Below are 13,598 nucleotides of genomic sequence, written 5' to 3'. Positions count from 1 at the left end.
GGCTTCCCTGGCTTTAAGGAGAAGGGGGGGGGGGGGGGGGGGGGGGGGACACCACAAACCCAATCAGAACTTATCTCTGTCATCATTGTGAGCCAAAAATCAAACCCACGCACACACACAAACACACGCGCACACAATCACACACTTATCATGCCCATATGGAGTGTTTCAAGGAAAGAGCTTGATGTCTACAGCCAGAGCAGGGAGTGGCTGTACCACTGTGTGGAAGTCTCCTGTTGCACAACGAGCAGCTGCTTCCCATAACCAACTCTGCTGTTGGGAGGCTTCGCTGCTATGAAGACCAAGTAAATGAGTGCGATCTCTTGCCATTACATTTTAACCCCTCCAAATATGTTTGAAAGACACACACACACACACACACACACTCACATTCATACATACATACATACATACATACTCTCCCCCACCTGAAAAGATTGTAAGCCTATATGTCATTTAACCTCTGGCTTCTTCTCACTATAAAAGTCAGTGACTGTGTTGTGATTGCTAGCCAGCCACTTACAACCACAGTTTCAAACAAAAAGACGTTTGAGTCAGCTTTCTGTGGCGAAACAATACAAGGTAATTGTGGGGATTGAGTGCATGAACTTCCACTTGACAGGAACGCAAGGAAAAGCAGCAGGTGCTACTGACTGAAAGAAAACCACTAATCATCACTTTGCAATACGTCTGACTGTGGCCTGTTCCTGTAGGCTGCTGTAGTAAAGATGCCTACCACACATCGAATTCTCCTTGGCAGTACAACGTAATAACCCTCAGTAGAACAGAGCAAAGTCTTACTGCACTTCCCAAATCACAGAAACCTCTCTCTCGAATATGATTACGTTTTTAGGTCTGGACGGACCATAAACGCACACATCTTTGGGCCGCTGTTGAAATGCTGTGACAGGGAGTAAAAGCTGAGCACTGACGCATGAGTGGTACCGAGGCGAGTCCAGGACCGGGGTACGACCGTGGGGGACTGTGGGGACATAGTGCTTGTTTTTCTGAGACTGAGGCCTGAGGTTTGACCACAGGTCCAGTTTATCACCACACTTTCAGAGAGACACCAGCACTTCCTCCCCTAACAACGCAGCTCCACAAAGGCGCACAAGACAGCAAAACAAAACCATAAAAATTCAAAAGCAAGGCCAATATAATACACTTGTGTAGACTGGCTTTCAAAACAGTTGGGATTTTTTTCCGTATTGTAGATGAGAAAGGGTGAATCCCCCCTCTACAAAGACGCAACATGAAACTTGTGTTCATTCAGCGCTACCACAGAAACGAGTGTTTATAAGGTGAGTGAGATCAACGGCAGTGAAAAGGGAGTTGAACACGCACACATACAGATGAACTAAACGGACTTCAAATATAACTCGTGTGCAACACGCAGAGCAGAGAGGAAGTGGTTTTGATTCAAAGGGAAAACACACACACACACACACACACACACCTGTTTTTCACTCAAATTTTAAAGGAAAACAAATACGCACGGCAGCATGTCATTGGTGAACGTCCGAAACGAGAAACGAGAAATCTCAGTCATACGAAGATCTTTCTGAATCTTCAGTCAACAGACTTCTAAACACTTACCACCTCCATCCCAACATAAACAGGCATAAGATTAACTCACCACAAGTCTCCCATTGCACAAACTCTTTAACATGTTATCATATTTTCAGCTTGAGTGTAGCTAGACTTCAAGCAGAATGTACTGTTAATTTGTCCACAGTCCATCATATAAGATGGTTAGTGTTTCATTATGATACCGAATAAGTGGTGTCGGTTATTTCTCACTTTCGTTCCCCGTTTACTCGAGATCACACCCTCCAGTTGCCACAACAAACGCTCAGAGTCTAACCAGCAGAAAGCTTAATAACATGTGAAAAGCTTACTACATATATTTGCCACGTTAGGGAAAAGCCTTAAGTGATGGTGCAGTTTTATAGACCACGTGCTCCGAACGGGATTCAGGAGTTTACTTTGCGTTCCTATCACGCAACACATCACGTGGAGAAAATTACGGCGTCTTACAGACCTCATAAATCTTACAGCCTAGACTGATGGGGCTTATAGGGGAACTCCACCCACAATTTTAAAGTGAGACGTATTGTATGTAATGGTTTCTGAGGTTTCCATGTGGAATTTGTCTAAAGACCTCTTTTATGACTTAAAGATCCATAATTCTGCCCAGGTTCATAGTGGCCCACTGTTACATGCATACTGTAGAAATCCAGAGTGCAGATTACAAAAAACAAATATGCTTTTGGTAGAATTATTCCTGATGAGTGGCTGCCATAAACATTGTTTACATTTGTACACCAGGTGGGATTTGCATTAAGTAGTCTTCCTCAGTGAGAGCAGCTTTGTGTATAGTTCAAATGAATACAGAAATCATTTCTCAAGAAAAAAAAGTCAGAGTGGAACTAAAACACAGACCCAAATATTCCAAAACAGCTCTTTACACAACTGACCACAACACGAGTTTTTTACGCATGCTGTTGCTTAGCAGCGATTTTTTAAAGCTCAAAACATTCCATACTCAGAGGGCCACACATCCATCTGTCGCCCAAGCTTTTGAGTGCTGACATCACAAAAAATGAATAAAAGATTTCAACCCTGCTGCTGATGTCAGAGTTCCTCCGTGGATCCCTCATAAATACTTGTGAGCTAAACATTTTAAATGTGTTAGATCAGGAACAGTGCACCAGCTGCAGAGAGCTAATCTGAGACCTTTTAGAACTGAGGTTCTGAGGCCAACGACGACCATCAGGCGGCCTGGACCACAGGAGATGGGGGTATTGCCCTGTCAGGCTCACTGAGATGTATAATGTTGATCTTGTCAGCCTTTCCCAACGTGCTTTGGTTAGAGGAAATGTGCACCCTTCAAAAAGCTGAACCAGCTTGTCAGCGATGGGACTGCCAATGGCCAAGGCTCCAAGTCCCACGTGAAAATGGAATATGGGGGAATATTGTTGGCAGACTGCAAATCTCGATGGAATATGCAGCAGTGCCTTTCTCAGCACATCCTTTTTTTGTACGAGCGTGCTCACAAGAATCGGACAAGGAGGAGTGCACCTGAACACAGCTCGGCTTTCACTTATCACCGTGCTAAGGACACTTTGACAATGCGTCCGTCGGCTCTGCTTCTCATTAAAGTGCACACACAAACCCCGGGAACCCTGACGCACGCTGAAAAGCCGTCGTTTGGCCCTCGGTGTGGGCCTCTTTTGGACGCCCTCGTGCATCCGCTGCCCCGTGCTATGAAGGGAGGGGCTCAGCTACTGACTGGGTGCCACTCGAGGAACACGCCTGCTCCCTCTATCCGGAGTCCCTTCATCCAGATGCTCATATTACCCCCCCCTCCATCATGGAGATCACAGACCTCGGGCCGACGGTCCTGCCTAGCCCCAGACAGGGAGCGCTCCTGCATCACACCAGCAGGAGTCATGCTGTGGTCCCCAGACAGGGAGCGCTCCTGCATCAGACCAGCAGGAGTCATGCTGTGGTTTCGAAGACGTTGCACCAAGAAGTAATAACTGGCTCAAGAAGATTTGAGGTCCCTCAGTTGTTGTCATGTCAACAGATCCCCCCCACCCGCCCACCCACCAATTTTGCCAGTGTATAATTTCTTGGCTATTAAAACAATGGCAAGTTTGCACCGTGTGCTCACGGGGGCCACGGCGAACGGTAGACAGCAGGCAGAACACCCAAGCAGACTCGCCATCCATTTTGACTAGGCCGTCCCCTCCCCCGTGCAAATGGAGTCAGATAGCTGGTAAAGTTTATCAGCAGTGATACATCAGCAAGAGCAGCACCACAGAGCAGATATAGATGTACATAACCAACATGCTGGTGTCCTAGCTACTGAAGGACACTGGGACTCTCCTGTTGGTGCAGGACAAGCTTGTTCTTGAGGCCGGGCAGAGTGTGAGAAACTAGAGCCAGAGCTACAGATGTTTTTTTATGTTGGTTTGTATTTTTGTTTGGGTTAGAACGTCCACACTATCATCGTGCGCTGGTTTAGGACATCACACATTTCAATGTGTTAGTTGTGCTCAATGTGTTCAGTTTTTAATGTGTTTATTCGGTTTCCAGACTGTAGAGTGTGGAAATATGTCAAATAGTGAGTCAGCACCATAGCTCAGTCCTCTGTTAACTGGGTAAATCCACACCAACTTCTATTTCCCAGCATGCACAAAAAACTTTCACACCATATGAAATCACACTGCATACTGAATGTAATTCAACTACCGGCAAAACAGATTTAGAGCGTTTTAGTTTCTGCCTTTTTTTGCTCATCAGCATTGTCACCTGGGTGTGGGGCGTACAACCACCGCAAGAGACGCTGGCCTGCACTGAGACGTTGTGGTTTAACAGACCACACATCCTGTAACCTCTGCGCACACACACACACACACATACACACACACATGCACGCACACACACTCACACACACACACACACCAGCACTCGCTCAGCACCCATTCTTGCAGGCTGGAGTATGAACCAATGACTAGGGTTGCTTCGAAACCCACAAAAGGGCATATCTCAGGGTGCACACTCAAAATGAAAAACACAGCTTTACAAAGACATAGAAAGAGAGAGATAGAGAGAGAGAGATAGAGAGAGAGAGAGAGAGAGAGAGAATTCTCAGCTCGCTCCACCCTACGTATAATTCACCCAAGCTAACTGTCACACACTGGTGCACACTTCGGCCCGATCCGGCCGAATCTAAAGTTGACACTCAGAAGGAACTATGATGCAGTTTGGCAACTGTTGTATTCTCTGTCCGGCTGCGTTTGTAGTCTCCTTTTAGCACAGTAGATCGAACATCAAGATCAAGTGCTCAGAAGTAAGCCATGAGAGGAAATCTACTAAAGTAGATGTCCACTTGCAATGCAGGAAAATATTGAAAATGTATGATCACTTTAGTCACCACTGCATAAACTTATGAATGGTTAGTTAATTGAGTATGATAGTCAAGCATGCAGCACACCTGGACTCTGTCCTGTCCCTCCTGAGCAAAAGGCTGAAAAGTCACAGCAAAACTATTTGGAGTTCGCCGCCCTCAGGGGAGGCATTGTTGTTTTATGAGTTTATGTTGCCCCTGAGCTGTAACTTGAAAACAAATGAATGCCAGATAACTCCAAGATGAGCAAAAGACCACATGTCATTCTTGAATGACGAGGCTTGTTTTTAAGTCGGAGGTGAAGTGGGCTTGGAAATAGTACATCAGAGCTGCAACCGCTGAAGGACTAAAGGAATTGGTTTTCTGATCAATCGAGTCTTTGAATTTCAGTTATTATGCATGTGAGATTGATTCAATTGTCAGATATTTTTTATTATTAACACGATTCAATATTTGGTTGTCGGTAATGTGGACAATTGCAATCAAAAAAATTTTTTTATTCATCCAGCACTGAGCAAAAGAATGTCTAAGATTTGGGGTTTGTTCCATCCATCGTAGGTGCACACATAACATTATATGAACTACACAGATGAGAGATTTAATGCAGGAAGAAAGAGAAGAACCTGTGTGTGAGAGCAGACTGTCATATTTATGCAGCTGGCACAGTTTAAGGCAGCACGGACAAGCCTGTGGGCAGACGCAGACTCATGTATAAAAACTCCCGTGGCCTGCTTTGGTTTAGAGACTCAGCTCTGCATTGTAACAGGTCTCTCTCTCTCTCTCTCTCTTCATCTCTCTCTCCCTCGTCCACTCTCTCTCTCTCTCTCTCTCTCTCTCTCTCTCTCTCTCTGTACTTCCCACTCCTTCATAAATAAGGAACTGGTTCTTGGCAGATCCCACAGGCAATTCCTGTGGTTTTAACAGAGAAAATGGAGAAATGTTGAAATTACACAAACCCTGCCAGGTTAAACTCCAAAACATTTCAAGCCAGGCTTATAATTTCTCGATCCACCACTTTGGATTCATCACTCCTTGCTCAGTAATGTTCTCATGGTATCATCTTAAAGGTGACTCCGGCTAGTTTTGGGATTACCCAGCAAATTACATGTGACTTCAATTCATTCTCCCATGTCAACTTTCAGTCATGGTGTTATGACAGCTCCGACTTGTGAAATGAGATATTTCTCCCTTTCACTACCCCAGGGTCAGTTTAACTGAATGGAGACCATTTGAACTGCAATCATTTTTCAGTGATGTAAAATGCTGAGACTGGTTTCTATACTGTTCAGCAACAATACACTCAGGCCTTGGCTAACATTTTTTCTTAAATCACTTTCTAATAGTCTTTATTTTCACTTTTTCTCTCTTTTAATGACAATACAAACATACCTCTCAGCCAGCAATTACGGTTTGTGTGCTCAGAGAGCTAGATCTGCATCATTTCATGTGTTAACAGCTAATAAATTGCTTGCCTCCCATGTGTCTTGCCAAACCAATTAAATCCATATGCTCTCTCAAAAAAAGCAAAAAAGCCCTTGCTAGTGTAATTAGTCTTGGGCTGCCAAGTCAGACTTCTCAGAATGATGAGTTCCATTTATGAAGCTGTCTGCATCACACTCATGCTCTTTATCTTCCATACACTACGCTTCATAAAAATTACTCAATATGTTTTAAGTTGTGAAGTTGTCAAGATCAAGATGTAAACACAGTTCACACCAGGGTCATTGACTCTGTCCATTTTTGGTATGATTAACCATTCAAATAAAATGTGTAACATTACAAAACACACACACACACACACACACACAAAAAAACACAGAAAATGGCTGACATCACTAAAGTACATGTCGAGTTCCCTTTAAGGAAATCCTTTCCACCGTTAAAAGGTACTCATAGAAACATGTGCAACACTTTTCATTCTTTTTTCTCATTTGAGTCAGTGCCTGTCCTGATTGGCTTTGAATGGGCCCGTGTGTGAACAGGAAACAGAGCCAGGATCGCTTCCTGAGCGCTCTGGAGAGGAAGGCCTGTGATAGGCCAGAGGAGTGGGTTAAAAATAGCCACACTACATAAGCTCTTCTCACAATCCCATTCCGGCTCAAACTCTCACTCGCTCAGCTTCTGGCCGGACTCTCAGTTTCCTTCTGCCCGCATGTCTTCGAAAGCAAGCCGAAGGCGACCGCACCGCTGTGCTGCCCCACTGTGAAGAAAGAGCAGGTGTTTCCCAGGGGTTTGACCTAAGCCGCAAAATATGCATTACACTGGATAACCAGCAGACAAAAAGGCTTTTCTAAATAAACCCCCAGATGTTGAGTGCAGTATTTGAATTCACTTCATGTGAAGTATAAAATAACCCCAATATTCAGTATGATGTGTAGCAGGGAGGTCTACACATAAAGGTGTGTGCAAGTCTGAACACTATGGGTAAAAGTGTTTACTGGTCTAAGTATTAGCATTACAACAATGGCAAAATGTCATATATCTCATGCACAAAGCTGGGGTTCATGCTCGCCTGACCCACATGGGATGAGAACGATGCGTTAGGCTATTGTAACGAAAAGGAATATGGGCCGTGTAATGTGTGGGACATAGGGTCAGATTTCCAAACACAGATAAAGTCTCAACATAGACATAAAAGGACTTTCAACAGAAAATCCCCAATGACTTCAATGTCCAAGATCTGTATCTGGACAAAACAGCCCAGAAAGTGTACAATTTCTCAGCATTCACCAAGATATCTTTCTCCTGCTAACACATCCAATCGGTCGATCAAAGTCTACATTTAAACATTTTAGCAAACTTTATTGACAATGAGTCGTAACAATGGAAACCACCCACACATTGTTAACCAATAACAATTAACAGCTATTAAAGAATGAAAACCACTGCTGGAACATAAGGGTGTTGCAGTGAACGACATATAAGCACAAGCTGTGCTGGAGTAATTAGCAGCCCCAACCGAATGTCTAATTTATCACGGCATCAGACAGGTACATGATGTACAAAGCCACTCCCTGGAGTGTCACAGTCATTACACCTCTTAATAAAGATCCAAATGCAATTTGTGGTTTAACCTGATTGTGCGAGGTCGTACAATGGAGTCTGGATTGAGGGAATTCAGTTGCAGCTACTTGAAGCCAACACAGTTTTATTGTCCCCTATGTGTGTGGCTGGCACCATCTCTGAAGGGGCTACATCTCTTAATATATAAAACACATTTACAAAATATATCATTGTATATTTCCATAACCATGGACATAATTTTGATTTCAAAAGTGGGGGAGACATGGATTCGTCGCTATTTAAATATTTGGTTTTAACCGTAAAAACTGGGGGGGACCAAAGCCGGCTTTTGAAAAAGTGGGGGGGACACGTCCCACCCGTCCCCCCCCAAAATTACGTCCGTGTCCATAACAATGTAATGGAGATACCTGCCTCGTTTTTTTTTATTATGCATCATCTCAAAGGGGGGGGGGGGGGGGGGTGTTTACCCACCACAACATTATACTTTAAACTGATTTGATGTTGCCAAATTACCCTGTTAACTGCCAGAGAAACAAAACAAGCACCCCCACCTGCCCCGTGCCTTTTGCAAGTGAATGAAGTTTTAAATGCCTAATGGCAGGTGCTGTGTAAAGACATCGATCTGAATAGATACTGATAAATTTGGCGCCTGGTGGCTGAAAAACTTTGAAAAGACTGATGCGCTGTGTATTTAATGCGACGGTCTAGTGCAACGCAAATGAAATGTGGAAACGTTGTTTCTTCTAGAGCAGCTGCGTAGAATACAATAAACCATGTGCAACTACGTAAAGCTTTCGGGCGTTTTCTGTGTTGATAATGTTTTGTCAAGAAGTGGTAGCAACAACAGCAGAAGTAATAGGAGTTATGTAAATTGTTAAAGAATGGTTGTTATATTAAAGTTCAGATATTACAGCATACTTTCTTTGCGACTTTACCTTTATAAGGAATCAGTTATGTCACCATGAACCAGACTGACACAACTCACTACTGACCGTGCCAGTATCGACGTTTTCTTTAAGGTACTGTGTAAATATCTATCTTTCTTGTTTTCTTCGCCTCACACGTTCATTCAGAGAGAGAGAGAGAGAGAGAGAGAGAGAGAGAGAGAGAGAGAGAGAGAGAGGGACGGTTTTGCTGCGTGTTCTACCCGTCTAACCCGTTTGTAGAGGGGGCGTGGATCGCTCCACACGTTTAAAGAAGCTGCTCGTGCCCTCCGCGTCCAGCTCAGACGAAAGGCACTCGCCGAGGAAGAAGGCTAGCTATATACTGGACCTATAATTAGGGACGGGTAGTGCGTATTTCCTTTGCTTCGTACAATTGGTCCAGCTTCACCGTCGTGATATTTATAAGATAGCTTCTCCTACCAATCAAACTTGTACATGAGTTTAAAAGCTTGTTTAGCAACAGAGACCGAGTTGTAGTTGACGAGTATTCCTGGAGGGATCATCGGTGGTCTCTTATCTTACCTTTTCAAGTAGACCAGGCTTGAAAAGTAAGACGAGTTTTTGGACCCACTGGCGATGGCGCTGAGCGGGACCATTCTACCATCAATTTCAACTTTTTCCGCACAGAAGGATAAATGCTGGGAAAACGTAAGAATTTCGTTTATCTCTTTAAACTGATGACAGAATTCATCATTACAAACAAAGCTCGTCCGTAAAAGTTATTTATAAGTCTTACCCAGTTGCAATTGAATGTGTCACATGTGTCCTGATTTAAATTTCAAGTGCCCCAATAACTCACTCTGAATATTACTTGTTGTTGCAGAGGTGGAAGGATGAATTGGACCGATCTGTGCATTCTAGTTGCTTAGCTGACATATCACAGAACATGGATATCATTGGAAGACCCGACGACGAGGATCTGGACAAGTATCTGGATCTGGAGTTTATTCTCGCAAACACCGCTGGATCTGACATCTCACTGTCTGGACTTGGCATGGGAGGCGACTACAGAATGCAAGAGTCCAGAAACATGTACAACCCGTCGGTCCATTCGACAACCTACCCAGTTACCGAGCTGAACGCCTCACCACCCCCGTACAGCACCAGTCTCATGGCGGAGCTTTTGCGCTCGGAGGTGGACACATACTGTCAACCTGCTCCCGCCAGCAACATCCAAGGAAGATTCCTGGTCAGGTCGACATTCCCCAGTGAGGACATTTCTGACAGCATCAAAGTTGAGCCATGCATGGACGGATTCGGACCTGTTATGGGAATGGTGCCAAAAATCAAACAAGAAGGCAACGGCGCGTGCATGAGGTCTTACGAGCAGCCGCTTCTGGCGCACTCCCCGCAAGGAGCCGGGAGCATGACCCCCCCGCTGAGCCCAACCGAGATGATTAACGCAGATTGTCAAAGTCAGATATGTCACTCTTTGTCGTTCCCGCCGACTTATCACGCCAACGCGGGATTCCCCCCAGCGCGCGCACAGCACCCCCCTCCGCACGTGCAGCTGCCGTACCCGAGCGCGCGCCACTTCAGCATGTGTGACGACGGCATGGCGATGCCCAACACCAGCCAGAGAGTGCTGCTCACCCCACCCTCCTCTCCTCTGGAGCTGGACGCAAAACCCAAGAGGGGACGCCGCACGTGGCCAAGAAAACGGACGGCAACTCACACGTGTACCTACACGGGATGTGGCAAGACGTACACAAAGAGCTCACACCTGAAGGCGCACCAGAGGACGCACACAGGTACGTCCACACCTGTTTGTTTCTATATCCTTCATGTTTGTTGTCTTACCATAGCACATAAGGAAATAAATTCATCTAATTCACTTTATCCTGTGCTCTTTTCAGGTGAGAAACCCTATCATTGCAGTTGGGAAGGTTGCGGTTGGAAGTTCGCCCGGTCCGACGAACTGACCCGCCACTTTCGCAAGCACACCGGACACCGACCGTTCCAGTGCCACCTGTGCGAACGGGCGTTTTCTCGCTCCGATCATCTCGCACTGCACATGAAGCGCCATATGTAGGAACGGACTCTTCTAAGCGCAATGATCAACGAACATTACGATAAAATGCTGGGACCATTGAGCTTTTCCCTTATTACATCTATCCAGTATTTTTAGGACAGACTACAAGACAAAACAAGAACAGACTGGACATCTTGCTCATCTTCCTCTCAACTATGTAGCTGGTACTACTTTTTACACACAAATATTTGCCAATGAGCTTTCACGTGCAAAACCACTTGTACACGTTGTTAGGCTGGACCTAGACCTCTGACGCAACTGGAATCAATCAGTAAAAACATGGTTCTAATACAACGTGCTTTAATTGTCACAATAGTGCCTTTTATTATATACAGGCTATACATCTCAGAAGTGGGATAGATCACTCTTACATCTTTGTTATGTATGCAACTGTTTTCAAAAGAAAAGAAAGAAAAGAGAAAAAAAGAGGAAATAAGCTTTTAGACAATGTTTTTATTTTCTAAAACTGCCACACAAGTGACATGAAAATGAATGTTTTGGGGCAATTTACTTGCATATTAACATTTAAATCAGGGTTTTGTAAATGGTCTATATGTGTTTTTTTTAAGTTTATTACAGACTGTCCCGTGTTCAGCTTAACAAGGGCTACAAATATATGTCTTGTGAATGGTTTTGGAACAAAGTCGTTTGACTTGTACATAATTTATGCAATGTAAATAGTGTACCTACTGTACATATTAAACTTAATGAAGATTATACACTGTGGTTCGTCAGTATTTTGTGTATAACAGGTTCTGCACTTTCTCACAGTTAGAGTTTAGATATCTATGACTAACAGTGAAATTTGCTTTGTGATGAAAGTCCATACTTTGTAGTGCACACTCAAGAATAAATGTTTATATTTACTTCCTTAGAGGAACCCGTAACTACAGAATTTTAGTGACTGAGCCCATGGTATTCAGAAAAATACAGTCAGGGTTTAGGGGAAAACAATCTTCCAGTCTCCCAGCTGCAGAGAGAGACACAGCCCCAAATCTGAGGCTACACAAACTTTACATTTACATAACTAGCAACTGAATGCAGTCATGTCCAGGCAGAAGGGTGCCTCAGAGAGCAGCAGGGTGTGTGGAAACAACCTCTGAGCTTCAAAGCTGTTCAGTTCAAGTGTCTTAAAAATGCAATAATTCAAATTTAAAATCAACACTGGTGGACCAATTACTCTATTTGTTAAAAAAAGAGACACAAACCATTCTAGTATGGTGCATAAAAAGATCTCATAGCAGGAGTTGGGCAAGGGTTCTGTTGGGGGCTTAGGGTCTCTCAAAACCTGACAAAATATTCATGAGAAAAAGTGGCCTGTCTTCTAAGTCTTGAAAACACAAGAAAAAAAAAAGAAGAAAGAAAGAAAACAACCTTAAATGTTTCTTGTCTCACAATAGGGGATATCCAGCCAGCATAGCTGAGTGACAGGACTAAAGATACTACACAATAAAGCTCTCAGAATCATGTTTTTGTGTGTTGTATGTCTAATGGTGCTTTTGGGTTTCATGTGAACCTTGTTTAAAACAACTAACTTTGTGTCACCCTACTCACTGAAACTCCAACCTCTGTTATGTGACTGGATTCTGCGTAGCTATGTAGAAACACTAAATCTTTCACCATTATGAGATACCACGAGATATCATATCAAGATCTGAACGCTATTTTGAAGGAAAAGAGGAAATGCAACTATGTCAGTAGCTGGCATATTCACTGAGGCAAAAAAAAAACATTTTCATATCACTTTCAGTTTGCTTTCAGATCACTTTTCTGCTCTGCACTGTAACTGTTAAGTCAGCCACAGCAACCTTCTGTGTTTTACGAATATTGAACTACAGTGCTCACATTCCAGCAAATAACCACAAGTGTTACTGTAGCTACCTGACACAGCAATATTCTCTTTATAAAATGCTTTTCAACTCATTGTGAAACTATTACTCACAATCACCTTTTGTTCTGAGCTGGTGTGCACATTATACCATCACCTGGAACCATCTAAGGCTCACAAGTTTCATAGAACACTTTTCTGTCTTTTGAGGCCATTGCTAGTAAAAAGTGTGGAAGGAGCTTAGAACATGGTCGATTTCTTGCTGAAGTACATGCCAGACAATATTTAATCACAAAAGTCTCCACAGGAGACATAAACATGGGTGAAGTATTCATTTAACGCTATCTGACTTTATTCACATAGAAAGACAGTCAAAACAGTCTCCAGCAATAGTGGCAGCTACAATTTTTCTTTTTTGGTCAGCATTGTTCTAAGCATATCATAACTCTTCCTCTAAAAGGTGAGTATAAGAAATATGGGCTGAGTCTGAATGTGAAGAGGTTGACCGCTAAAGAGAAACATATTGTGCTAAGAGATCAAAAGCTTGTGGAGTCCCCAACACCTAGAAACCATTTACACCTCAATGTGTACGTCTTCTGGCACTAATATGAAACTACCCGTAATTCCATCTGAAATAAGTTGCTACCTTGTTTAACATGCGCATCTTAATTCTGAGAGGCTTTTCCAGATGAATGTAGAATTTTCAGTGGTTGATCAAAATTTAGCAAAGTATTCAGTCCTAAAAGGTTCAGCCCTCTATTCCCAGAGTTACTGCCCCCGCTGTTTGTCTCAGATACTTTCAAAGCATTGAGTGAGACTGAAGTGGTAATTACTAAACAGGAATTCAGAGAATCG

At 43.6% G+C, this 13,598-nt stretch overlaps 1 protein-coding gene and 1 long non-coding RNA gene across 7 annotated transcripts in view; one reads left to right on the top strand and one right to left on the bottom strand.

The window, feature by feature from the left end:
• The window catches only part of LOC143493304 (uncharacterized), a 40,620-nt gene extending 38,708 nt beyond the window's left edge, over window positions 1-1,912 (bottom strand). For all 6 annotated transcript variants that reach the window (XR_013125385.1, XR_013125387.1, XR_013125386.1 and 3 more), the window contains exon 1: window positions 1,801-1,912. This is a non-coding gene — a long non-coding RNA (uncharacterized LOC143493304). The remainder of the gene's footprint in view (window positions 1-1,800) is intronic.
• Window positions 1,913-9,154: 7,242 nt separating this feature from the next.
• On the top strand, window positions 9,155-11,634 carry klf2a (Kruppel like factor 2a). Its single transcript, XM_076991637.1, has 3 exons — window positions 9,155-9,531; window positions 9,707-10,634; window positions 10,740-11,634. Exons 1-3 carry the CDS (start codon window positions 9,460-9,462, stop codon window positions 10,913-10,915), a joined length of 1,176 nt encoding a protein of 391 aa, XP_076847752.1. The 5' UTR covers window positions 9,155-9,459; the 3' UTR covers window positions 10,916-11,634.
• The last annotated feature ends 1,964 nt before the right edge of the window (window positions 11,635-13,598 follow it).

Source organism: Brachyhypopomus gauderio, unplaced genomic scaffold (assembly GCF_052324685.1).
Source record: "Brachyhypopomus gauderio isolate BG-103 unplaced genomic scaffold, BGAUD_0.2 sc84, whole genome shotgun sequence".
Taxonomy (NCBI): domain Eukaryota; kingdom Metazoa; phylum Chordata; class Actinopteri; order Gymnotiformes; family Hypopomidae; genus Brachyhypopomus; species Brachyhypopomus gauderio.
Note: the sequence above shows the minus strand (reverse complement) of the source record. Positions and strands in the feature narration are given on the sequence as shown.

Bases quoted from the DNA above. Each gene is read 5' to 3' on its own strand.
- klf2a (XM_076991637.1), top strand. From the start codon at position 9,460: ATGGCGCTGAGCGGGACCATTCTACCATCAATTTCAACTTTTTCCGCA. The intron at 9,532-9,706 runs GTAAGAATTTCG...TTGTTGTTGCAG, and splicing joins AGGATAAATGCTGGGAAAAC to AGGTGGAAGGATGAATTGGA. The intron at 10,635-10,739 runs GTACGTCCACAC...TGCTCTTTTCAG, and splicing joins GCACCAGAGGACGCACACAG to GTGAGAAACCCTATCATTGC.